The sequence below is a fragment of the Petromyzon marinus genome, chromosome 54 (assembly GCF_048934315.1).
Source record: "Petromyzon marinus isolate PM22_M1 ecotype Great Lakes invasive population chromosome 54, UKy_Petmar_22M1.pri1.0, whole genome shotgun sequence".
In the NCBI taxonomy this organism is placed as follows: domain Eukaryota; kingdom Metazoa; phylum Chordata; class Hyperoartia; order Petromyzontiformes; family Petromyzontidae; genus Petromyzon; species Petromyzon marinus.
In genome coordinates, this window is record NC_133720.1 from 2,916,743 (window position 1) to 2,942,392 (window position 25,650).

Consider the following 25,650-nt stretch of genomic DNA (forward strand, 5'->3'; position numbering starts at 1 on the left):
AATGTTGTAAAACATTAATCGACCCTCTTAGCAGCCATGATTGGTCCACTGCTAGATGAAGGCTACCTGCCTATGATGCCAGCACACTTTTGGTTTCTTATTTAGTGTAACCTTAATGTTAAACAGGTTCAGGTGTTAGGAATAGATTTAGGGGTAGTGGTAGGGATAGTAGTATGGTTACGTGTTATAATAATTGTGCCTTGTTTGTATCCGAAGTAAACTGACAGTATAGATTCATACCATTTTAAGGCTGAGTCGACCTAGGGCAGACCCAAGTATAGGTACAGAGACTAATTTAAGGCTGAGTTTATCTCAGGGAATACATTTTGTAAAGTCCCACCCACTTCTGTCCACCCACTAGTATAATTAGGTGCACCACAGTAAGTTGAAACTAAACTTTTTTTTTATTTTACCAGGTAAGCCCCACTGAGCTGTATAGCTCTTTATCAGAAGCGACCTTACCATCACAAATGATAGCTCAACGAAGTGGCTTATGTGGAAATTTAATGCAGCCAAATACTCGAAACGCATCTTTCTGAATGAGGGAGAAACCGGAGGACCCAGAGAAAAATCCAAGTGACCACGGGGAGAACATGGAAACTCCAAATATACAGGCGTCGGGATCAGGATCAAGCCCATCACCTGCATATCAGGCGAGGTAGTTAACATCGCCACTGCAGGCGGTGTGTGGTAGGGTAAAATGTGGGAAGAGTAGTTCAAATGCGCTAGAGAGGGGCTCTCCAGAACTTCCCCCAGTGAAGATCTGCCACCAATGGCACGAGCAATCGGCTGCACATTTACTTTCTGCGTTGTGCATTTTATTTGAAAGCGTTAAATAACAAGCAACATACATTTCAGTTAAATAATAAGACATTTAATAAGCGTGTACTATTTACGATTAAAAGAGTGCGGAGGTGTCGTTCAAAACTTCTCGTGAGGTCTGGGCGACGGCTGCACTCGAGCGGTCTTCTGTTGGGCTCCGGCTCGTCCGAGGCGTCCACAAAGTGGTGGTGGTGGCCGTGGTCGCTGCACCTGGGGCCGTGCGCTGCGGTTGGAGAGGGCCGTCTTGATCTCTCGGCACCAGCTGCAGCCTCCGCGTGTCCTTGGGCGTTTGGCCACGACCTCCTGGTGGCTCTTTCTGTGCAGACTGAGGATTACAGAGAGTATTTATTAAAAGCATATTCTTCAATTTGAACTTAATCTTGATTTGAAGCTTTCGTGACTGCAGGAATTCAACTCTTTTGGTTCTTTTGGTAAAGTCACGTAGGTAGAAAATAAAATACCACGTTTCTTGCGCAACACAAGCGTCCGTCATCAGGTGGGAAAGCATGGTCTGCTGCTGAGGCGGACTGTTTTAAAAGGTTTGAAATGGGTGTAGCTTAATGTTGATATTTCTCTTGAGCTATTCACAACAAAACAATGCTAGTTTAAATTTACTTATATTCACATCTCAAATATAAATCATTTTTGAGCAAAGATTGAGTTTGACACGGCATCAGCGACCTTTGCTCAGTGATGGAGGTGGCTTCGCAGGCAGTCCTGTGTGAAGCTGGTCCCAGACACCTCTCTCCACCGAGGACTGCACGCACTGCATACCGGCCGGGTACTATTGGACTCGGGCACTGATGCGTGGATGTTCTTGCCGACCAGCTGAGTGACATCCAGCAGTGCATCAACATTGGATTAGAGTTGCAGTTTCACAATGCTGCAGAGGCAGATCTCTGAAACTTCCCAAGGAGTGAGACGGCAGTGGCGATATTTCAAGCCGCACGTTAACAAAACATTAAATGTGTTTTGATTTAAAGCTTTTGTGACTGCAGTAATTCATATTCTTAGCTCTTTCGGTAAAGTCACGTTGAAGGGAAACAATAAAATAATATATTTTTATTAATAATAATAAATTAATAAAAAATATAAATAAAAAATATTATTTTATTGTTTCCCTTCAACGTGACTTTACCGAAAGATCTAAGAATATTAAATGTGTTGCTTGTGGTAAATATACAAATCCAATTGTGGGGTCTCAAGGGGGAGGCTATCCCGTACAATATGATAGAAGTTAAACATACGTACGTACATTCATCCCCCGCGTTTCCCTGCCCTTGGATCCGCCACTGCAGGAGTGCGAGACTATCGACGTTGCTCGCACATTTGGCGTGACCACACAAGGTGTGCTTGGGCAAGCGCTGGGCTTGCCTGCTCTCCGCAGCAGCGCTCCGTTCAGCCGCACTTGACCCCGCGCCCTCCGGTTCCTTCGGAGGCTTCAGAGGCTTGTCCACCTGAAGCACCTGACAGCCGGGGAGGCAGCGGGACGGTTAAGCGGAGAGCATCCGTCTTAGTAAAATAGACCGTATACAAGACAGAGCCCACAAGTGCGTGTACTGTGATTGATCCTGTTTTACATATTTATTTTTTTATTGAGGCAATCTCCCGGCCCGTTACTGTGATTTCCGCTTTTTAATATTCAGGTTGGAGTTTTCTCCTGCGTTTTTCCTCCGTGCTGTCTTCCTTCACTGTGGATGAGGATGGTGTCGATGCCTTGCTCGATGTTGAATCGCTGCGATTCTGGAAGATGTTGAATCCAGCAGTTCCAGCATCAAACTGCTGCATCGTGATATTAAAATTGACCCTGAAAATCTAAAATAGCAAATTTCAGACTATGAAATGTCTCAATCAATCACATGTTTTTTTAAAATAAAATATGCGTGGATTACGTGACACTTTCCTACATGCTTATGTCTCCTCGGGACAATATATATTTAGGGGTACGATGGCGAAAGCGTGGTAATTGTCTGGGCAAAACACTTTTGCAAACTGTGCTCCTCGGTTATAACGCAGATTCGGGTGCGGGCGCTCCCTCGTTATAAGACCTCCCCGAGGACACTGGCGGCTTACCCAATACAACAATAAGGACAATACATGCATTAACCATTAAACTATTTTTTTATCAGGAAAGTCCCACTGAGCTATATAGCTATTCTTCGGAAGCGACAACGAAGTAGCTCATGCGGACATTTATCGCAAGCAAAATATTCTTAAACGCACATTTCTAAATGTGGAAGGGGAAAACCGGAGGAACCCGGAGGAAAATTCACGCAGCGCACAGGGAGAGAGACACGCACACAGAGGGCAGGTGTCAGGGTCGGGATCGAACCCATGACCACCTGTGTACGCGGCTAGTTCCTCCATCGGCTTGTTCTTGCACAGCCTTTGTATTCCTTTCCAATCCTGGAGTTCCGTCCAACTTGTCGAAGAGCGAATGTTGTTATTAATCTCTCATCACAAATAGCTCTCTCTCGACAGTAATTTTGCTGTGCTGCTATTTACACATGATGAAGGAAGCTTGTGTCGCCTCCGAAACGTCGTTGTTTAGTTGTTTTCATTTTTGTTTTATTTTATTTATTTTTTTACCTACGTGACTTTACCGAAAGAACCAAAGAGTATGGATCCTTGCAGTCACGAAAACTTAAAATCTAGAACGAATGTTGTTGCCATCCTATCCGTCCACGTGGATACTCCCATTTAATTTGCGTTTTTAAAACCCTATTACTCAATCTTGATTTGAAGCTTTTGTGACTGCAGGAATCCATACTCTTTGGTTCTTTCGGTAAATACTCTTTGGTTCTATTGGGTAAAGTCACGTAGGTGAAAATAAAATAACAAAAAATCACGACGTTTCGGCCACAACACAAGCGGCCTTCATCAGGTGAAGGGACGAGACTGTCTGGAGGACAGCGCTGGAGTGGAAGAAGCCACGCTTAGATCACGACCTTTAAGCTGTGTGAGAAGAAAAGACCACGCGCCTTGACAAAGGAATTAGCATATAATTTAGCATTGAAATGGCTCATTGAAATAGCTAAGTTAAAGTATACACATCCGCAGAGGTACCCCTTGACAAAGGAATTAGCGCTGCTTGACAAAGGAATTAGCATATAATTTAGCATTGAAATGGCTCATTGAAATAGCTAAGTTAAAGTATACACATCCGCAGAGGTACCCTTTGACAAAGGAATTAGCGCTGGAGTGGAAGAAGCCACGCTTAGATCACGACCTTTAAGCTGTGTGAGAAGAAAAAGACCACGCGCCTTGACGGTAAAGTTACTCTTTCGACAATTGTTAGTTTTTTCATGATGCTGTACAAATTTATCTTATTTACGTTCGCCATTACCCATGAAAATGAATATACTGTAATACATTAACATTTTACATCTTTACACCTCGCACAGTAAGCAGATAATCACAGCGCTAAGACTCCACAGACAACTGAACAAATAGTCCAGAAAGACGTACTGTCAAGCGCACTATACGGTCGCACTAGAACGCGGTTCTTCCACGAGGGACTACTTTGCACAACAACGTGGAACGCGCATCGTTGTGACGCGGTTTCTGAGCGGTCGACGACGAACTACTTTCTTGAGCTGAGCGGAGTGATACAGTAATGCGGCGCCGCGACAAATTTCCTGTGTTGTGCGTTTGGAAAACCGATAGGGGCAGATTTAAATGGTCAATGTAGTCTGGCCGTGATTTTAAACCTGTTTTTTTGGTACCATTAGCAAAGCTTCAAACTTGTGTCAGACGCAAACCAAGGGTTGCCTCAATTGCCCCCGTGGGTTTTTGCGGGCTTTGTTTGGGGCGTGTGAAAATTGTCCCTGCTAATTGCTTTGGGCAGTTTGTGAAGAAATTGAGCAAAGTGTGGAAAATGTGATGTCAGGTACATCATGTACATGTACCGTACACGTGTACATCCTTACGTACAGCTGGATACGTGTTATGGCCCCAAGCGCTGCTATTTGAATACAAAACTATAGTGAATAATTTCTAATGTTGAATTTATAATTGTCCACGTTGTGTAAATACATTTACCAGACTTTGGTTCTTTCGGTAAAGTCACGTAAGATGAATCCTTGCATTTACGAAAGCTTTAAATCAAAAAATACATTTACCAGAGTTTCATTGCAAGTGAGAATTCCCTAAACGCTGTCTGCTATTTGAATACAAACCCAGTGAATAATTAGTAATAGTGAATTTCTAATTGTCCACGTTGTGTAAATACATTTACCACAGTTTCATTGCAAGTGAGGAAAGGCCCAGACGCTGTCTGATATTTTAATACAAAACTATAGTGGTGAATGATTAGTAATGATGGTACATTTCTAATTGTCCAGGTTGTGTAAATACACAAGGTTGGTTCTTTCGGTAAAGTAACGGAGATAGAAAATAAAAAAATAACATTTAATTGGAAATAAAATTAAAAAACCCCACGACGTTTCGATCGCAACACAAGCGGTCTTCATCATTTACACCCCCCGAGAAATGTGACGTCACATAATTTTTTTTTATTGTGATTGTTGTTGTTTGACTTGCATCCCACTGGGATTTTTTTTTTGCACACAGCGTTGGTGTACCGTGCTTTTTTTCAGGAATATTTTTTGCTGTTTTTATTTCATGGATTTTCTGTTCGCACAGTCACACACACAGTCACTTTAAGATGTTTTTCTTGTTCGTGTTTTTGTTTCAAGAGCCGAACGGCTCACAGGGCTATACCAAAATAAATAAACTGAACACTGCAAGTGATAACAACAATAAAGTGCATCGCTTCCGGGTTCCCCCTCCTCGCCCTTTCTATTCGCCCGCCCCCTCCCCGCGCTTGTGAATGGCACCGCCCACAACGTCGACAGATACAGCTGCTGTTGTTTCAAGCAAACCCCGGCGCGGAGCAAACCCCCCCCCCCCAAACGGATCCGGACTCTCACTACAGACCTCGCGTGACGACGCGTACGTAGGCGCAATCCGCTCCGTGCTCGGTCGTAATCAGCTCCGGGATTTTAGTTTTTTGGATTACCTCGCGAGGGGAGCTTGCAATTCATCGACGCGCGTGACGTCACCACACCACCTCTTCGTCGCCGCCGCCGCCGTCAAAGTGGAGCCATTTGTTGCGCGAACGTCGTGCGAACGTCGCGCGAACGTTATTTTTGTGAGGGGGGAAATCCCCCTCCCCCCCACACCCGCCGTCCCCTCCCCCTCCCCTCAAATCGCGACGTTTTGCGCGAGCGGTGGCGACGTAAGCGACGATGTCTTTCCTCACATTTGTAACAAGGTTCATACAGCACAGTACATAGGTACAGTTCACAATCTTGACGGCGAATTGCGTTGTGTTGATGTGCAAACACAACGGCGGCACGGTCCGGTCCCTTGCGAGTGTAAGCCCCGTGTGGTATAACTACCGTCCGTAGAACGTGTGCTTGTGCACGGTAATGTTAATTTCAAAATGTGTAACGTTTTGTATGTACCGGTACTGATGTGGTACTTGCCGATGACCGGTACCAGCAGCGGTTTCAAGATCTGCCTCTGCGGACGAGGAGGCTCGTGAAGGACGCTGCCGTGCAGTTGGGGGAGAGGGCAAGAGGAGGAGGCGACGCTCACAACAACGAGCGGAGCGCCGGGCGGGATAAAATCGCAGAAAGTTGGTGCAGTATGGCGGTGGGGTGGGTGGGGAGGAGGAGGTGGAGGAGGTGGTGCATCTGCCCAGTCGCCTCAGTCGGTCAACCCGTGGCACCTGCTGGGGCTGTCCAGTGACCTCCTGCCAGCGGTCCTTCGACAACTTCACGTGGCCTCGAAGTGCACTTGGCCTGGCACAGCCGCTGCGGTGACGTCACCGCCTCTGAGCAGGTCACTGTTGTTGGTGGGTATGCTGGGAGGGGTTTGTCGATGCATCTGACTCCATAGAAAGCCGAAGCAAGTGAGGCGACGTAGGGGTTGTTGTGGTTGTTGCTGTAGCCCACGTGTTAATGCGAGGAGGCCCACGCTCTGTGCGTGCGTCTCGCCCGGCTTGCCGTGGGAGTGCAACTCGTCGCTTGTGGTAAGTCCTCTGCTGGGTTAAGGGCCTCCTCCTTACGCTCGCGTGTGGGGTGATTTGACCATACTTCACCGGGAGTGACCCCGGGCTTTTGCCAGCGCGGCTTCCCAGCCTCGGCTTCGGAAACGCGCATCGCTAATAAGGCGACCGGAGTCGTAGGCTATATTTAAGTGCCGTCTTGCAAACTCGCCTCTTCAATCTGGCCTTTAACCCCGCCTCAGTTCTGCCCGTTTTCCCAGCTGCTTCTGTTTTGTTTCCTGGACAGTGGCGTATTGGGGGGTCTACGAATGAAATCCGCCTTATAAACGTAAATAATTGTTGTTTATTATTGACCACACGGAGCCAGGCCGGATTTTGCTAAAGCTGGGGAGGGATTGAGCGTCGATGTGGCAATATAGAAGTAGAGCACAGCGATGGATGGCACTGCCCTCTGTTGCCTATATGGCAGCGATGTCTCGCCTGTAAAACCTCACACTCTCTAGCCATATATTGCTGGGCGGCGAATATACATTTTAGAAGTCCACAGCTCAAAGCCAGTTTAATCTACTCGGGCTGGTTTTTGTTGTTGCCATTATGAGCCAAGGCCTGGGTAGGAATATTGCAAGGGCTGACAATGTGTGGGCCCTGTAGGTGTGCAAGGAATTTAGATTGATTTTTTTGGCCTAACAGGAGGTCGAGAGGGCTTTTATGAGCAATTTTCTAGGGAGGCTGAGTGCTCATAAACGCCGAATTTAGTATAGATAATAAGTTTATCAGAAAAAAAACCCTGAAATATTTGCTCCACTGAATAAAAAAAGGGTAATGTGGTACACTAAACACCCTAACATTTAAATTCCGTGGCCTTTAACAAGATGGTAGCCCATTGAGGTCCCCTTGAACCAGGAGAGGGCACATCGAGATTAATTATCCTGTAAGCAATATACTTTATTTAACCGAGTACAACGGATATTTCTCACTTGCAAGGGAAACTCTATTGTAAGTCTATTTTCACATGGACGATTAACCATAATTTTCAATTTTACTTGTAGTCATTTATCACATAGCATTTGTGCCTTAAAAAAAGACAAAGTCTTTACTGAAGCAACGAAAATTAGGTCTTTGATGTCAAATGTCAGTTCCTCCACAAACTGCCCAAAGCATGAGCAAAGCCGATTTTCACACTGGCCAACAAAAGCCGCAAGAACCACGGGGGAAATTGAGGCAGCAGTAGAACTGACAAAGGCAGCTCTTTCAGGTGCCAATCTTGGTTGTGTCTGACACAAGTTTGAAGCTTTGCTAATGGTAAAAAAAAGACTTTAAAATCACAGTGAGACTGCATTGACATCCACCGCACGGAAACAAACACCGTCAAGCCGTCGGTCACCCTAAACCAGAACAAAACTAAAACTGAAAGAACTGTAAATGAAATAAAAAAAAACTCCAATTGATTCGACACATCGAATGGAAGCTGGTCACCACCACCATCATCATCACCATCCATGGGCAGATAGCCCATAGGTGTCCACTGCACATTTTGTCATTTGTTTCGACTTTCCTCTCGTGCCAATATGCTTAGGTAGTGGGACAATCTCCTGGCACTAATCTCTTATGTCGTCAAGCCGTTCTCTGCGAGGTCTTCCTCTCTTTCCGGTTGGTTCCGTTTTTCTGAACAACAACAACAACAACACGTAAAAGCTGGTGAGAATGAAACATTGAAACTGGAAGGAAGAAAAAAAACAAGACCGAAACGGGAAAAGTGCAACAAATGAAGGCCGAAACAAACGCCTGGGACGGAAACTGTAACCGGATCACGATGGCATCGTCGCAGCAGCAGCAGCAGCAGCAGCAGCAGCCGTGCGGGCGCTACGTGTACTGGTCGGACATGGAGACGCTGGCGCTGCTTTCCATCATCGAGGGCATGGGCGTCGTGTCCCAGCTGGACGCCAAGCGCCAGCGCAACGCGCACATCTTCGAGGTGGCGCGCATGCAGATGGCGCGCCGCGGCTTCTTCCGCCCCATCCAGCAGATCCGCTACCGCTGGAAGACGCTCAAGAGCCTCTACCACAAGCAGAAGGCTGCGGCGGCGGCCGGTGAGTGTCAGCGGCGTGGCGGTGGTCGTGCCCGTGAGTCACGGTGGTGGCATGCTGGTGAGTGGCCGTGCTGTGCCAGTGAGCGGCGGTGTGCTGGTGAGTGGCAGTGGCGTGCCGGTGAGTGGTGTGGCAGCGGTGTGCCGGTGAGTGGCAGTGGCGTGCTGGTGAGTGGCGGTGGCGTGGCCGTGTTGGGCCCCCCCCCCGCCCTCCGGTGCGTGGAGCAGTGGCTGTGTGAAGACCGGAGGGGGGATTCGGTTTAAATCCCAGCTGCTTGCAAAGTTGTTGATGGCTTAATAGAAAAAGAAATGGCATCTACGTACTTTAACCGATAAGGTTGACACGTATGCGGTGAGAACGCACGTGGCGCTTGCTATAACGCGGGTTAGTGGCGAGAGGGCAGGTATGACCGTACCCACGCTTTGCCCCACCCGCTGTCGGCAGGGTTGGCATGCATGCCGCCGCCACCGCATGACGTTTACCGCCCGACGTTGCAGGAGTCCAGATGACGTTCCGGTTTATGAAGGGCATGCAGCGACTGCTGGAGCCCAGCACGGTCACAGGGCCCTCTTCTCCTGCTCTACCTCTGCCACCGCTGGAGGGGCCTCCTCCCACCGGGCCGCTCCGCCGTCCTCGCGCTCCATCCACCGACGCCCCGGCACACGGGTCGTCCGCAACCGGTGAGGCCGCGAGAGGCGGCCTGTGAAAGCCGCTGGGTAAAAGAGCAGTCACAATATAGAGAAGCATACAATGCCTCCCACCACCCTTCCCATGTCTGTCTGTTTCGAATATTCCAATGTAGGAGCACAGAGCTTGGGCAATTTTTTGACGCCAGCCCTGGCTGCTTGTGGTTTTTCGCCACCCTACGTGAAAACTGCTTGTTATAAATTGTAATTTTTTTATGCAATTGGCATACATTATAGCTATATAAAAAATGTAAGTAAAAAATTATTGTTTTGATGAAATAAAAATTGTACACATCCCGTCAGCCACAAAGAAATTGTGATAAACACTTACAAAGTGATACAGAACTGATATCGCGAAAATCGTCACGTCGCCAAAATTCACTTCGCATTGTAAAGTGAAAATTTTGAAACCCAGGTAAAATCGCGGTAACGGATTAACGGCCTACAATCAAATCCGCTGTCAAATCTCTTAAGCGTGCCGGGTGCCTGTATAGTGGGGAGGCACAGCCCACGCCACGCGGGCCCAATGGAGGGTTTGCGAAGTGGCATGCTTGACCTTGCAAGACGTGTGCTCGTCTGACTGTAACCGCGACCGCACCCCCTAGCTTGCTGCTCATCAGTTGTCATTTTGGCAGCTTCGCCATTGGCGGGAGGCGGAGGTGAAGAAGCGGGAAAGGTGGCGCTGCAACGACACCTGCACGAAGACGAACGCCCGCAGGTGACGGCACAACCAAACAGGCACCACCTGGAGCCACAGTCACAACAGCCAGCGACCAGCAGCAGTTATTTTTAGTTGTACACGAGATAGCCGGACGCTCGGTCTCATTCCAAGCGTGCATCTCTCCACGCCTCTTTATGCACTGGCTCGTATGTAGGTATGTATGTTGTATGTATGGAGACGCTGCTGCTGAGACTGGAGCGTGCCACTAAGAGGTGTGGGGCCTTACCATCAGCCCCACCAAAACTAAGCACCTGCCTGGGTATTTTGTACCATCGGACATTCCACCCCCACAACTCCCAATCGGTGATGGGGCAGTTGTGGAGAGAGTGGAGAGTTTCCTATACCTGGGCAGTGTGCTTAGGACTGGCTCCAGTTTAACAGCAGAGGTCTCACTCCGAATCAGTCGAGCGGCAATATCTTTTCATCGGTTGCGTAACGCTGTGTGGAAGCTTCCTGGTCTGTCGCTCCCCACTAAGCTTCAGGTCTTCTCGGCCACGGTCATTCCCTCCCTTCTCTACGCTTGCGAAACGTGGACCCCCCTAATGGAACATCTTCGCCGGTTAGAAACATTTAGGCTGGCCTGTCTACGATCCATCCTGGGTTTAACCAGACTGGATTGTGTGAGGAGCTCACAAATCCTTGAAAGATCTGGGCAAGGTCCCATCGGTGAGCTCCTCCGGCGGAAAAGGCTGCGATGGCTGGGTCATGTAGCCCGCATGCCCAGCCACCGCATGCCGAAACAGCTTTTGTTCGGCCGGATTGAGGGGGCTAAGCGGGCGCGGCACGGGCTAGAGAAGAGATGGAGTGATGTGGTACAGGAGGACGTGGAGCTGAGTGGACTTGCCGATGACTGGTACCAGCGGTGTCAAGATCGGCCTCTGTGGAGGAGGCTCGTGTAGGGACGCTACTGGGCAGTTGGAGGCAGTCGCCCTCCAACAACAACGGAGGGCGGAGGAGCGACGCTCACAACAACGAGCGGAGCGCCGGGTGGCTAAAGCACAGCAGGTTGCCACAGTAGGGGGCACAGGTGGTGCATCAGCCAGTCATCTCAGTCAGTCGACCCGTGGCACCTGGGTCTGCCCCATGACCTCCTGCCAGCGGGTGTTCGACACTTCACGTGGCCTCAGGGTGCACATAGCCTGGCACAAGCGTCGTGGTGACGTCACCGCCACTTAGTGGCGAATGGCGGTTGTTGTTGTATGTTAAACCTCTTTCGCACCATACGTAGCCAACAGCTCCTCTAAGCATTTTTTCCATTTTCTTTGTCAATGTCCATGCTTCTTCTTCGTATGGGGAGGTCTTCTTACTGGACAATAATGTCAGGAATCCTCCAGCTGTCTCTCCTACTGTTGCGGCTGCTGCTCTTTTTGCCCAGGGAACTATGCTCAATGACGGTGATGAACGAAACAAAAAAGCTCCGATCTGTTGGGGTTGCCCAGTTTGGATCTCGCCACGGTGGTGAGATGTTAACTACCTCGCCTGGTATACAGGGGGCCGTGAGTTCGATCCCAACCCTGATGTTTGTACATTTGGAGTTTGCATGTCTGTTGAACTTCTTCCGCACTGTACGTAACCAACCACGCTTATCGGACGTGCATTTCTATCTCTCCGTGGTCGTGTGCATTTGTCTGCTGGTCTTCCGGTTTTTCCCTCCACATTTAGAATCAAGAAGCGTTTAGAGTATTAGGCTGCTGTTCATTTCCACGTGATAAGCCACTTCGTTGAGCTATCATTTGTGGGCAGGTCGCTTCTGAAAAAATAGCTATATAGCTCTGTGGGCCTTACCTGGTAAAATAAAAACTAGTTTTAATTTATTTTAGACTGGAAGCGCCATGCGGTCGTGGGTTGTGGGTCACGCTCTGCGAGAGATGAAGATCTCTCAGCCGGGCCCCGAGTGATTTCTGATGCGTGCCGTGCCCCCGGCAGCCACAGCCACTGAAGGAGGAGGAGGAGGTTTGTCCAGCGGTGAAGGTGGAGCTGCTGGTGATGGAGGAGGAGGAGGAGGACGTAGAAGTGGGGATAGAGGCCAGACAGCAGCAGCACCAGCAGCAACAAGAGGAAAATTCGGGAACGCCTGTCTGCGTGGTTTACGCACCCGGGGTAAGTGAAGATAATTGAAATGTGCTTCCTTCACACGAGTGAGTAGGTTGTCACTGTTGTGCCGCATAGCTCTCCGAAGTGTGTTCACGTTGTACCGGCGAGCGTCTTCGGTAGTCTCCCGGCACGTGGAGCAAAACGCCGGACATTGTGTCGAACAACACTTGGCGCAGCCGGAAAACACGTCTGGGAGAGTTTGGATTTTGACGAGATTTTGACGTCCATATTGGCTTGACCCAACTTGAAACGTTACGCGCGGTTTTTTTTGCGTACAACCATTGGATGCTTTATTTTTGCTCGTCTTGTACGCAATTCTAATATCAATAGCTGTGCTCTTGGCATAACGTTGGAATTATCGCAGGGCAGTTGCGTCACACTGTGCGTGTTAAGAGACTGGCCTACGGCCAGACGTATATCGCAGAGTCATTCGAGTTACTTTTTATTTCATCTGCACTCAGAAGGGTGCTGCCACAGACAAACGTTCATCGGATACTCTTGGGTTCTTTCGGTAAAGTCACTTAGATAGAAAATTAATAAATCACGACTGTTTCGATCGCAACACAAGCAACCGTCATCAGATGAGACAAACGCAGCAGGAGAACTGCTGATGATGCAGGAGGTAATCTGAGCTTATTTTTTCTTAATTCTCCAAGGTATAATTTAGCTGAACTTAGTGATTTTTGTTCCTTTCTCCAACTTTTCCCAAATTTTCCACCCTCTCTCTACCCCCGAAACTTTTCTTATCATGCCATCGGCATCGTGTCACGAGGAAAGGAATCGATTGGCCCGTGTGTCAGACAAAATCCCGGGGGGGGGGGAGGAGACATAGGTTCACACAGAGACCCATAGTTTGTTGTCCTTCTCTCGCACCTCTGATTAGCATGGTTGGCTACGTACGGTGCGAAAGAAGTTCAACATACATACATTTGTACTTTACCTGGTGAAAAAAAATAGTTTTATTTGTATATATGTTTTAAAGTGATTTGTTTACCTTTCCTATACTTTGCGCTCCTATCGTGTTTTTGTAACTGTTTGTTGTAACGTTCTGAATCCGTCCCTACTGGACATCTGTGAAACAAGAGCTTCATATCCCATCGGATTCCCACAGTGTAAATGAACATTGTCACGGAACTCCCAAGAAATCCTTCAAGCTGCGTTTGCATTCTTTCCACAGTAGGGGGCGCACTTCACTCAGGCGCCCTGTTCATACCTCAACAATTGTCAAAATTGGACTTCGGCCAAGATGAATGAAGAAAGAACCGAATGTTTCACAATCGGCTGTTTTTGCACGGTCATCAATGACTGGCCTGAGACCTTAAACCCGTGGCACTTGAGGGGCCCCCGCTTAAACCGTGGGTGGTTGCGCCGATCCCAGTTCGGCTCCTCTGCCGGTGCCAGCTGACAGCTCTGACCTCCGAGCCACTGGGGACGTAGTCTTGAGACGCGCTTGCGTTTTAGCCGCGCTGTATGAATCCGAAACGGTTTTGTATTTGCAGCCAATTGGAGACCATCAACTCGCTACTGCTGGAAAAAAAACGGTTTAATAAGGGTGCTGCGGTGGCGAGATGTTAACCATCTCGCCCAGTATACGGGAGATCGTGGGTTAAATCCCGACCCTGACGCCTGTATATTTTGAGTTTGTGTGTCTCTCTCCCCGTGGTCATGTGTATTTTCCTCTTGGTCGTCTGGTTTTCCCCTCCACATTTAGAATCAAGAGTATTTAACTGCTATACATTTCCTCATGATGATAAGCCACTTCTTCGAGCTATCATTCGTGGCCAGGTCGCTTTTGAAAAATAGTTGTTATAGCTCAGTGGGCCTTACCTGGTAAAATAAAAAAAATCGTTTAGTGTTAGTTTAATCACGGGTCGCCGAATCATCGTATTGACCCGGAGTTGTGATGTCAGCGGTGCCCACTTGGCTTCTTGCACGTACTTGGCCATTACGAGCCTCTTGAGCCAAGAGCGCGACCACCGCTGTGATTTAACGTCTTTGTTTGTTCGCCATTAGGCCAGTCGGCCATCACACTTTGTCGCAAGGCCGTTGGGAGCTGCTACGCGTCGGTGGCGGATCTGGAAACATCCCAAGGGGAGGGGTGGGGGCGAGGGTGGACGGGTGGGCAGGAGGAGGCGATCCTGAAATTACAAGCCTTTTAAATCGGACCCCTACGTTAATAAAACCACATGCAATGTCTATTCTCTGATAACAAAATACTTTCTGGGTCTTGGGGCTATCCACCCCATCGCCCCCTCTCCCCCACTCCTTATTCCCACCACCGCTGTGCATGTGGGCTAATGCCAGGGCTAGTGGTAATGATGATGTACTACTACTGCGTGGCATGCTGTCACACACGTGTATCGAAGGGCTAACTACCCGCTCCCTCTGTGCGGCGCACCTCTTGACGGCAGCTGAAGGAGGAGGCGACTCCTCAGGAGGCAGAGTTCGCAGTGTCCGTCAAGGTGGAGCTGGCAGAGGAGGAGGTGGATGTCGAAGCCAGGGGTGGAGCCCATGCATCCGCCAGGGATGGCTTCTATTCCACCACCTCGTCGTCGTCACAGCAGCAGCGACACCACAGAAGCGGGCGGCTGCTGCGGAGAGAAAGCACGCGGGTCAGGGGTCGTGACCTTGCCGCGACCCCCCCACCACCCTGGGAGGACGGACTGCATGGGGGTAACGGCAAACGTACGGACTGGTGAACGAGCGTGCGCGCGTTGTGTGTTTCCGTCTGTGCGGGGTGCGGTGGCGCAGTGGTTAGTGCACTGCTCTACGAATCCGTCGACCTGAGTTCGATTCCGGCTCACGGCCAACACCGGTGACGATTATCTGAACCGGCCCTGGGCCTCCCCTAGGTCGACTCGGCCTCAAATGAGAAACATAGTGCTGTGTTTAAACATCGGCACTGGGGAGACAAAGGCGTGGTGTTGGCTACCCACTCCCTCGTGTTCCATGCCGGCCTTCATAGGTGCTCGCGAACAGCACTTTCCCCAACAGTCTGTTAAGGCTTTACAGGGGAACCTTTGTTTTGGCGCTTGTGCGTACTTGTGCGTGCGCAGGCGTGCGAGCGCGCAGTGGCCACGCGTCCGCGTCCCTGCAGCAGGAGCTGGTGCTGCTGATGCGCGAGCAGGTGGCGCTGATGCGCCAGCAGCTGCTGCTCATGCGGAGGCTCGAGCGCAGGGATGAACGGCGGCGCTCGTGGCGGACGCGGCGCGGCCTCCCCCCCCGCGCAGGGCCCCTCTGTTCCACGCCGGGCCTCCCGCCCGGCCGACCGCGAGGCCCCCCGGGCCCCCGCGGTCGACACGGCCCTCCAGACCCCAGGACGCCTCTCGCCGGGGTCGCCGCGGAGACGTCGAGGACAGACGCGGGCGGACGAGGAGTTCGCCCTGCGATGGAGGGAGACCGCGCCGCCAGAGGTTCTGACGAAAAGACGGCTGCCGCTACGGGCAAGCTGAGCGTCTGAGACGGAATAAAATGCTCCTTGAGGAATCGACTCAAAAAAAAAAAAACACTAAACAATTTTTAATTTTACCAGTTAAGGCCCGCTGACTCGTATCGCTGTTTTTAAGAAGCGACCTGCCTGTCACAAATGATAGCTCAACAAAGTGGCTTATCGTGTGGACATTTACAGCAGCCAAATACTTTAAACGCGTGGCGTTGATTCTGAATGCGAAGGAAAAAAGCGGAGGACCTGGAGAAAAATCCACACGGCCACAGGGAGAAATATGCAAGCTCCGAATTTGTAGGCGTCAAGGTCGTTCGGGATCGAACCCACAACCTCCTGTTTACCAGGAGAGGGATTTAACATCTTGCGGATTCGTGCAGCGTCTTTGCGGAGAGAAGAATATTTATTCCTGGAGAAATCCGATCAGCTATGAAGCTCTTTTTCACAGATGTCCAGTAGGGGCAGGTCAGAACGTTACAACAACAAACAGTGCAAAACACAATAGGAGTTCAATGTATAGGAAAGGTAAGCAAATCACCAATAAATAAATATATAAAATAGATAAAGTATACAAGTTCAAATTGCATAAATACACCAATTCCAAAGCTTTGACAAGACAGCAAAACAACAGCAAGGAATAATTGCAGACCACAGCAAGACAACAAACACAGTCCCTCAATATCCATCAGTATCCAACACGAGATTGTTTTGAGAAGCGATGAACTGCTGGAAGTGCGGAAGCCGACGGGGTACCTGTTGGGGCAAGACGCGTCTTTGTATTTGCGACGTCGATTTACCACTGATTCGTGTGTTCCCAAGTTTTGGACAATACGCAAATCAATGTGGCCAATTTTCTTCAATAGTGATGAGTCCGTGATGGCAACACAACTTGACACTTAAGTTTAAATCATGCATAGAACGTGAACACATGCAAAATACACAAACAGTAAAATAAAATATGAATTACCATAGTCTCCACAGTGCTGATATTTACCCCCTGCACCAGGAGAATGTATGATTGTTGAACTTCTTCCGCACCGTACATAGCCAACCGTGCTAATTGGAGGTGCGGAGAAGCTCATGACCAGTGCTGTTTTCACGATTGATGTTAGCCATGGCCAGGAGTTGAACTTGGACCTCGACGTCTGTAGTGCAGATTGCTGACCATCATTACAGCACTACTCCCCACTGAAACCACAAGGAACACGTGAATGTATAAATTAATGGACTGCACGTGTGTGGGTGTAGGCTTCGACAGAAATGAGCAAATATTGATAAACGTGGTCTTCATTGAAAGGTCAGAGGGCAACGGAATTGGCTGGGTGACCCTTGACCTTGAGAAATGAAAATGTGTACTGCCGCACGGACTGACCCAACTACTGAGATTGCTACGAAACACTCTCTGCATCGCTTTTATTTTTTCCTTGCTGTAGATTTTTCGGTACAGCCGCGGTGCAAAAAGAGAACGTAACTGTGAACTGAACCCCACCTTTACCACCACCACCACCACCGGTCCGACAGTTTGACAATCGGACGCTACAGATCGAAAGTAATGGAGGTGTTGGTCAACCAATCTGTTACGTTTATTTCGCTAATTGTTTATTAGAGAGCATCGTCGCTGAGTTTTTCCCGTGGTAGGATGGACTTTTAGCACTATTCAAGTGCACATAGTGGAACGTATGTACGTTGAATTATTTTGCATCGTATGTAGCCAACCGTGCTAATCGGAGGTGCGAGAGAAGGACAACAAACTAAACACAAAAAGCAGTTGTATGGGAATTAGTTTTCAATCTAGATTTCAAAGTGCACAACTCCAGTGGCTTCTTAATATCGGAATAGCATTCCAGATGGCCGCAGAAACACGTCTGAAATCATGCGATGCAGTGACCATCTTTGTTCGATGGCAAGCCACAAGCCGCTGTGAGGATGACCGGAGTTTGTGCGATGGGCAATGCCCTTTGACGAGATGTAACAGGTTAGGAGATTGAGTTCATTAAAACAAACTCACAGCCCCTTTCCTCAATTCATTGCAGTATGAAAGCCTCCCCATGCCGTGTCACCACATTGGTCATGAGGGTTTTGACCATACTTTACCATGCTGGTCAGTGCAGGACCATTTCAGATATCACTCGCCATCGATGTTAACCATGAACAGGAATAGAGAGCACCCCCTCCAGATTATATAGGTTAGATCTTGGCCTACTCTTGCATGCTGGCCGGACGCCTTAGAAGAGGTGGGAGTACCCACACTTTACCCCACCACACGCGACCTGGCCATTTCATACTGATTGGTGGACATCGATGGAGGGGGATTTTAAAATAAAAAGACACGTTCATTGTTTAAACTGCCGCACTGGGAGATGGAATCGAACCGGCAACAACTGGATTGCTAGTCTGTTGTGCCACCTAGGGTTAACTGCAACGTCATTTGTCATACGATTTTAATACAATGTTACATTTCACGATCTCATGATTTGTCGTAATATCAATTTTCCTTAACTCTATAATTGTATCACCGTGCTATATTATAAAAAAAAGTTTTGCTGGCTGGCGTGGAAAGATGGGTCACGTCCAACGGACGTGCAGGCCTCCAAGTAGTTCAAGAAGATAGCTTAAAAGTCGGTAAACTGCAGTTCACTCGGCATTAACCTGCTATGGGTTTTCCAATGGTTCTTACTTCAGAATATACATTTCACCCTCAACGCAGGGTTGCTGTCAGATGACGACGTCGCATCATCACTGTGTGGTCAGTTATGCCGGAGAACGTTTTTTTTAAAAAGCGCTAATTTAACAGGTGACGGTATTTTGTTTGAAATAGATACGAACTTTTATTAAGATTGTGTACAAAATAAAATAATTGCCGCAGTTTTGCAATTTCCTATATCCCGTCAGGGAAACGAAACGTTTTTAAGGAACCGAATTAAACGCGATGAACGATTTCCTACTGCGTGACTACGACGACGACGTTGCCGGAAACGGGACGACGACGACGACGCTGTCAGAAACGGGACGACGACGACGTTGCCGGAATCGGGACAACGACGCGGCCCCTCCGGTCGCGGGCCTTGCTCGCGTCGCGGCGAGCGTGGCTCCGGCAAAAAAAAAACTCGCCACCACCCCCCCCCCCCCCCCAAACATTTTTTTCTCCCACACCAACACCGGGCCCTCCCCGCACCCACAACAGCCCGCTGCGAAAAAAACTCCTCCCATTACCGCAGATTGATAGATACAATTTGACGGAGCCGCATAACTAATTGCGGTGCGAATTCTGCCCAAAACCAACATCAATCCAGCGAGATGGGGGGAGTGGGAGGGAGTCAGTGGGGGAGGGGCACCCCCCACCCCGCCCTTACTCCCCCTCGCCTACCCCCCCCCATCTCCCACCACCTCCGCTCCCGCACGTGAACGCGGCGCGCTCGGGCAATAAATCACGCTTGACGCGCCGCGCCGCTTTCATTTTTCAATCGGCTTTGACGCAGTGGAGGGCAGTGGGGGGGGGGGCTTGGGGGAGATGGGGGTGGTGGTGGTTCGTGAGCCCCCCAGCCGGGCAATTACACCCCGAGTTAACTTCACGCGCAGCGTCCCAGCAGCAGCAGCAGCAACTGCTGCTGCAAGAGGCGCAGGAAGGAGCATTGGGATGATGGAGCAGAGGGAGGGAAGGGGAGGTAAAGAAGCAGTGCGGGCATGAGAAGCCAACCGTGCTAATCGCACCTCCGATTATTGCGGTTGGCTACGTGCGGTGCGAAATAAGTTTGCATGAACCACCACCATACGGTGGGAGCACCGGTGACGCACTGCATGAGAAGCGTCAACAGAAGCAGAACGAGGAGCAGAAACATAATCGGCAAACGCAGCAGTAGCGGCATCAGCACCAGCTGTACACTGGCTGTGTGAAAAGTGGTTTGTGGTTGGTGCAATGCACTGGCCAAAAAAAAAATCTGACTCCAAGCATAGAATCCTGTGCAAGGTGAACATAACCGGTGGTAAATTGGCGTCTAAACTATTACGGGGTGATCTTTTTTTGAGCTCAAGCGAGCGATAGAGCAGCATTTAATCTCGAGCCAGAAATAGCAATGTCGGAGGGAGACCATCCATATGGTGACGACCACTGTTGACTTATACCCAAAAGAGTGGTACTTATATCACCGACCCTAGAGGGGTGATTGATTTACTCAACGTGCTAGGCGAGGAATTGAACTATAACATACAAAATATAGATTGTAAAGGAGACATTCTCATGTGCAATAGCTCCACGCAGCTCAACATTCTAATTCTTATAATTGGGAACACACCCAAGATTATATGATGTATAGTGAACTTCTTTCGCACCGTACGTAGCCGACCCATGCTAATCGGATTGTGGAGTGCTGGAGTCGGCTAGTGTGCAGGCGCGAGGTGGAACGTAGTGTCACGGAACCGTGATGATGTCCCTCGTGGAGGCCTTCATCCAGCAGTGGATAAATCATGGCTGTTGATGATGGCGACTAATTTATTTATTTTTGTAACCAGCAAATCTTCGCTTGAGTCTCAAGGTTATTTTTCAGGAGGGTCTTGCTTGCTTTGCTTACAACGGATAAGCATTCAAAGACAAATATCTCCCGTGTTGCCTTAACAAACTGTTGGGACAAGTGCTGTTAGAGAGCACCTATGAAGGCCGACACGGCACACTAGGTGGTGGAGTTGCAAGCATCACGCCCGAGCGTCTTTGTCTCCCCACTAGCGATGTTTTTTTACACTGCACCAGGTACTCATTTGAGACTGAGTCGACCTAGGAGAGGCCCAAGACCGGTTTAGATAGTCGCCACTGGGTTTTGCCGTGAGTAGGAAAAAAACTAGTCACCGGGTTTGGAACGCAGCGCGCTAACCGCTGCACCACCGCTCCCCCAACACACACACATACAGATCAACACATTTCATCCCCATCTTGGTATGAACCACCAACCCCAAACTGCACCTCCAAATAGACTGGTTTACACGTCTGCATCATTACCGAGGAGACAAAGGTGGCCGGGCGCGAGTTTCGTGTATTTTTTGTTTTACTTTTACCAGCCACTCCACCCTGCTCCGCCAGCGTTCGCACCAACCGGCCCTTAATAGGCGATCGCGAGCAGCAGTTGCCCCGCAAGAGTCAGCCGGGCTAAACGGCGGGGAAGGAGGCAGGAGGCCGGAGGAGGAAGGGGGCCACCGAGGATGGAGGGAGTCGGACGGACCTCTGTGATGCGCGCGTGTGATTTGTGGGTGTCCGTCCGGGAAGGGTTAGGGGTGAGGGTTGGGGTGGGAGTGGGTGGGGGCAAGGGGGTGGGGTGGGGGGGGGTTGATGGAGGTGTGAGGTCAACCGTCAACTCGTCTCGTTGACCCCCAAAGCGAGCCCCCCCCCCCATCATTAGCTATGGTCCCCCCACCCCTTCTCAAAAAACGGCTGCGTTTCTCGGCGACAAATTGGCCGCTTCGCCTTGGATGAAAGAGCAGGGGGCATCGTGAGGTCATCTCGCCACTTTGGTACGGCGGAGCAGGCGGCTTGAATTAAGAAGACTTATATCGGCACGCGCACACACGCGCGCGCACACACATAAATACAAAGACCCCCCCCCCCCCCCCCGTATATAGCCTCAACAGACTGTTAGGGCAAGTGCTGTTAACGAGCACCTATGAAGGCCGGCACCACGCCCGGCCGCCTTTGTCTCCGTAGTGGCAATGGTTACACACACGGCGCCAGGTACTAATTTGAGGCTGAGTCGACCTAGGGGAGGCCCGGGACCGGTTCAGATAATCGTCACTGAGCGGGGAATTGAACTCCTGTCGCCACGGTTCCGTAGCACAGCAGCGCGCTAACCGCTGCGCCACCGCTCCAAACGCGCGCGCGCGCACACAATCACGCGCTCTCGAACGCGCGGGCGAATGGACGCGCGAGCGATGCGTTTAAAAGTACCCCCGGCTGCCGCTGCTTGTTAGCAGGATTTATCCTCGGCTTCAGACAGCCGGGCAGATCTCCCTGCCACCTACAGACGCCGTCATCCCCCCCCCACCTCCCCGCGCCTTTATTTATGCGCCGAGCGACTGCTGCGTGAATGAGCGGGAGACGGCCACGCGGCACGATGACGACGCAGCCGCGTTCGAACTGGGAGGTGACCGCGCGCGCGGATTGAACGGTGCAACGTCTTGTTGGCCATGACACAGATACAACTTTTAAACAAAACTACGTATTTTTATTTTTTCCGGTAAAGGTCCCACGACCGCCTGTAAACCCGGCGAGGTTGTTAACATCTTGCCATCGTGGCGCCCTGCTGCAAGGGACCTCCGTTGAGTTGTTGGGTTTAGGTCAGAGGGCTGGGTGTCTCTTGCGCTGCGTCAAGAGACACATTATGGCCACGTCGGAGACACGGAAAAGGAGTGCTGAGGGCTAGGTCTCTGTCTCTCTCCCTCGAGCTTAATGTTAGGGGTGGTGGTGTCAAAGGTACATCGAGGCTGTGTAAGAATCACTGCCATCACTACCGCCGCCCTGGGTTCAAGCTCTGGGAGTGGTTGGGTCTGTTTCTCTGTCGGAGACACTCAGCTCACGCCGCTGAGATGCTGGATTCAATCTATTAGGGTTGGGTGTCTCTCACTCTGTCAAGGGGTTCAATGATTGCCGTGTCAAGAGACACAGAGCCGCCACTTGCAAGGTTCTGGATGAAAGTGCTGGAGATAGGAGTCTCCCTCTCTCTCAGGGAGACTCATAATGGCCGTGTCACATCATTCAGCCGGAACCGATGGCAGTTCTGATCCAGCAGTGGAAATTCCAAATCATTGTGGCAGAGGGCCTCGTAGCCGTAGGGAATAAATGTTTGGCTTCCTTATACCAAACCCACGACCTCCTGTATTACCAGGCGAGGTAATTAACATCTCTGGGGATTGGGCAGAGAATGTCGCTCGGAGGCCGGTGGCCGAGAGATTATCCAAGGAGGTGGCAGCCGAAGGAGGAATCCCGACACGGACGCAAGGAGCGGTGAGATCGGCTCGCGTGCAGGAGCGATACGGATCGTGGCATCGGAAGAGCGCGAGGCGACGGTTACAGCTGGGGGAGGTTTTTCATCCAGCAGTGGATATATGATGGCTGTATGTATATTGAACGACTTTTGCATCGGACGTAGCCAACCGTGCTAATCAGAGGTGCCGGGGGGTAAGGACGACAATCACCGCCTTCATTGGCTGTCATCAGGACAGCCGATGAAGGCGGTGATAATGACATGCGGTGAGTTTATTTTAATTGACGATTTTTGCTCCACTGCCTATCTTGTCACGGGTGTCATCTGGAACTTGGATTAGAACCCAGGCTCTGTGAGCGGTAGGTGACTCGGTGGTGCTATAACGAAGACAAAGATCTCCCGTGTAGCCTTAACACACTTGGGGCAAGTGCTGTTAACGAGCACCTACAGTGAGGGAAAAAGTATTTGATTTTAATGGTATGTTTATTTGAACAGTGAGAGACAGAATAACAACAAAAAAATCCAGAAAAAATCATGTCAAAAATATTATAAATTGATTTGCATTTTAATGAGGGAAATAAGTATTTGACCCCCTCTCAATCAGAAAGATTTCTGGCTCCCAGGTGTCTTTTATACAGGTAACGAGCTGAGATTAGGAGCACACTCTTAAAGGGAGTGCTCCTAATCTCAGCTTGTTACATGTATAAAAGACATCTGTCCACAGAAGCAATCAATCAGATTCCAAACTCTCCACCATGGCCAAGACCAAAGAGATCTCCAAAGATGTTAGGGACAAGATTGTAGACCTACACAAGGCTGGAATGGGCTACAAGGCCATTGCCAAGCAGCTTGGTGAGAAGGTGACAACAGTTGGTGCGATTATTCGCAAATGGAAGAAACACAAAAGAACTGTCAATCTCCCTCGGACTGGGGCTCCATGCAAGATCTCACCTCGTGGAGTTGCAATGATCATGAGAACGGTGATAAATCAGCCCAGAACTACACGGGAGGATCTTGTCAATGATCTCAAGGCAGCTGGGACCATAGTCACCAAGAAAACAATTGGTAACACACTACACGCCGTGAAGGACTGAAATCCTGCAGCGCCCACAAGGTCCCCCTGCTCAAGAAAGCACACATACATGCCCGTCTGAAGTTTGCCAATGAACATCTGAATGATTCAGAGGACAACTGGGTGAAAGTGTTGTGGTCAGATGAGACGAAAATGGAGCTCTTTGGCATCAACTCAACTCGCCGTGTTTGGAGGAGGAAGAATGCTGCCTATGACCCCAAGAACACCATCCCCACCGTCAAACATGGAGGTGGAAACATGCTTTGGGGGTGTTTTTCTGCTAAAGGGACAGGACAGCTTCACCGCATCAAAGGGACGATGGACGGGGCCATGTACCGTCAAATCTTGGGTGAGAACCTCCTTCCCTCAGCCAGGGCATTGAAAATGGGTCGTGGATGGGTATTCCAGCATGACAATGACCCAAAACACACGGCCAAAGCAACAAAGGAGTGGCTCAAGAAGAAGCACATTAAGGTCCTGGAGTGGCCTAGCCAGTCTCCAGACCTTAATCCCATAGAAAATCTGTGGAGGGAGCTGAAGGTTCGAGTTGCCAAACGTCAGCTTCGAAACCTTAATGACTTGGAGAAGATCTGCAAAGAGGAGTGAGACAAAATCCCTCCTGAGATGTGTGCAAACCTGGTGGCCAACTACAAGAAACGTCTGACCTCTGTGATTGCCAACAAGGGTTTTGCCACCAAGTACTAAGTCGTATTTTGCAGAGGGGTCAAATACTTATTCCCCTCATTAAAATGCAAATCAATTTATAACATTTTTAACATGCGTTTTTCTGGATTTTGTTTTTGTTATTCTGTCTCTCACAGTTCAAATTAACCTACCATTAAAATTATAGACTGATCATTTCTTTGTCATTGGGCAAACGTACAAAATCAGCAGGGGATCAAATACTTTTTTCCCTCACTGTATGAAGGCCGGAACGGCACACGAGGGGGTGGCCATCACCACGCCCGGCCGCCTTTGTCTCCCCAGTGATGATGTTTACACACCAGGTACTAATTTGAGGCTGAGTCGACCTAGGGGAGGCCGGTTCGGATAATTGCCGCTGGTGTTGGTGGCCGTGAGCGGGAATCGAACTCGGGGTCGCCGGGTTTTTAGCGTTAACCCCTACACCACTAACCGCCGATCTATCCCGCCACCTCTGTCCTACAATGCACGATAACCGTTTCCAAGATAATGAAACGGACCGACGGTAATTTTAGCGCTCCTCGTCGTGAAAGCGATGATGAGCAAGTTTGTCCGTGTACAGCAGCGCGTCGGTGCTGCGTCCGTGCCGACACATCAGATTATTTGGCTGATATCGGACAAATAAAAAGTAACATCCCCCCCCCCCCGCCTTCTCCTCCTCCCACTCCACCTGCGCCCCTCCCTCCCCCCCCTCAAAATGACGTAATACAGGTGTGATTAATTCACCTCTCAATCCGCGCCAGCTGTTATTGTAAATATGTGTGCGTAGCGTGTCCCCACGTGCTCGAAGTTTGTTGTTGTTGCAGCCGGCTAAATCTATTGCTCGCTAACATCATTGATATTCGTAGGGGGGAGTGCAAATGTTCATGTTAATTTGGAAGCCTTATGCCGCTTTTTTTTTTGCTAAATGACCACCCCTTGCTGACGATAACAAATTCTAATTGTAGTCCAATCTCGGTTTAATCCACAACACGGAACGCGTCGTTCGAGTCTCGCTGCGCATTTTTCACGAGAAGGTGATGTGCAGGGGGGATGTGTGGACCGAG

At 49.8% G+C, this 25,650-nt stretch overlaps 1 protein-coding gene across 2 annotated transcripts; it reads left to right on the forward strand.

Annotated features, from left to right (window-relative positions):
• The first annotated feature begins 1,903 nt into the window (after nt 1-1,903).
• LOC116954103 (uncharacterized) lies at nt 1,904-18,804 on the forward strand. Of its 2 annotated transcripts, XM_032974541.2 has the most exons (7): nt 1,905-6,119; nt 6,331-8,925; nt 9,420-9,602; nt 10,244-10,326; nt 12,256-12,429; nt 14,835-15,108; nt 15,480-18,804. In XM_032974541.2, the coding sequence occupies exons 2-7, from the start codon at nt 8,601-8,603 to the stop codon at nt 15,881-15,883; spliced, it is 1,443 nt and encodes a 480-aa protein (XP_032830432.2). In that variant the 5' UTR covers nt 1,905-6,119; nt 6,331-8,600; the 3' UTR covers nt 15,884-18,804. The 2 variants fall into 2 exon arrangements, with proteins under 2 accessions (XP_032830434.2, XP_032830432.2); XM_032974543.2 differs by having other exon boundaries at nt 1,904-8,925; nt 14,835-15,096.
• The last annotated feature ends 6,846 nt before the right edge of the window (nt 18,805-25,650 follow it).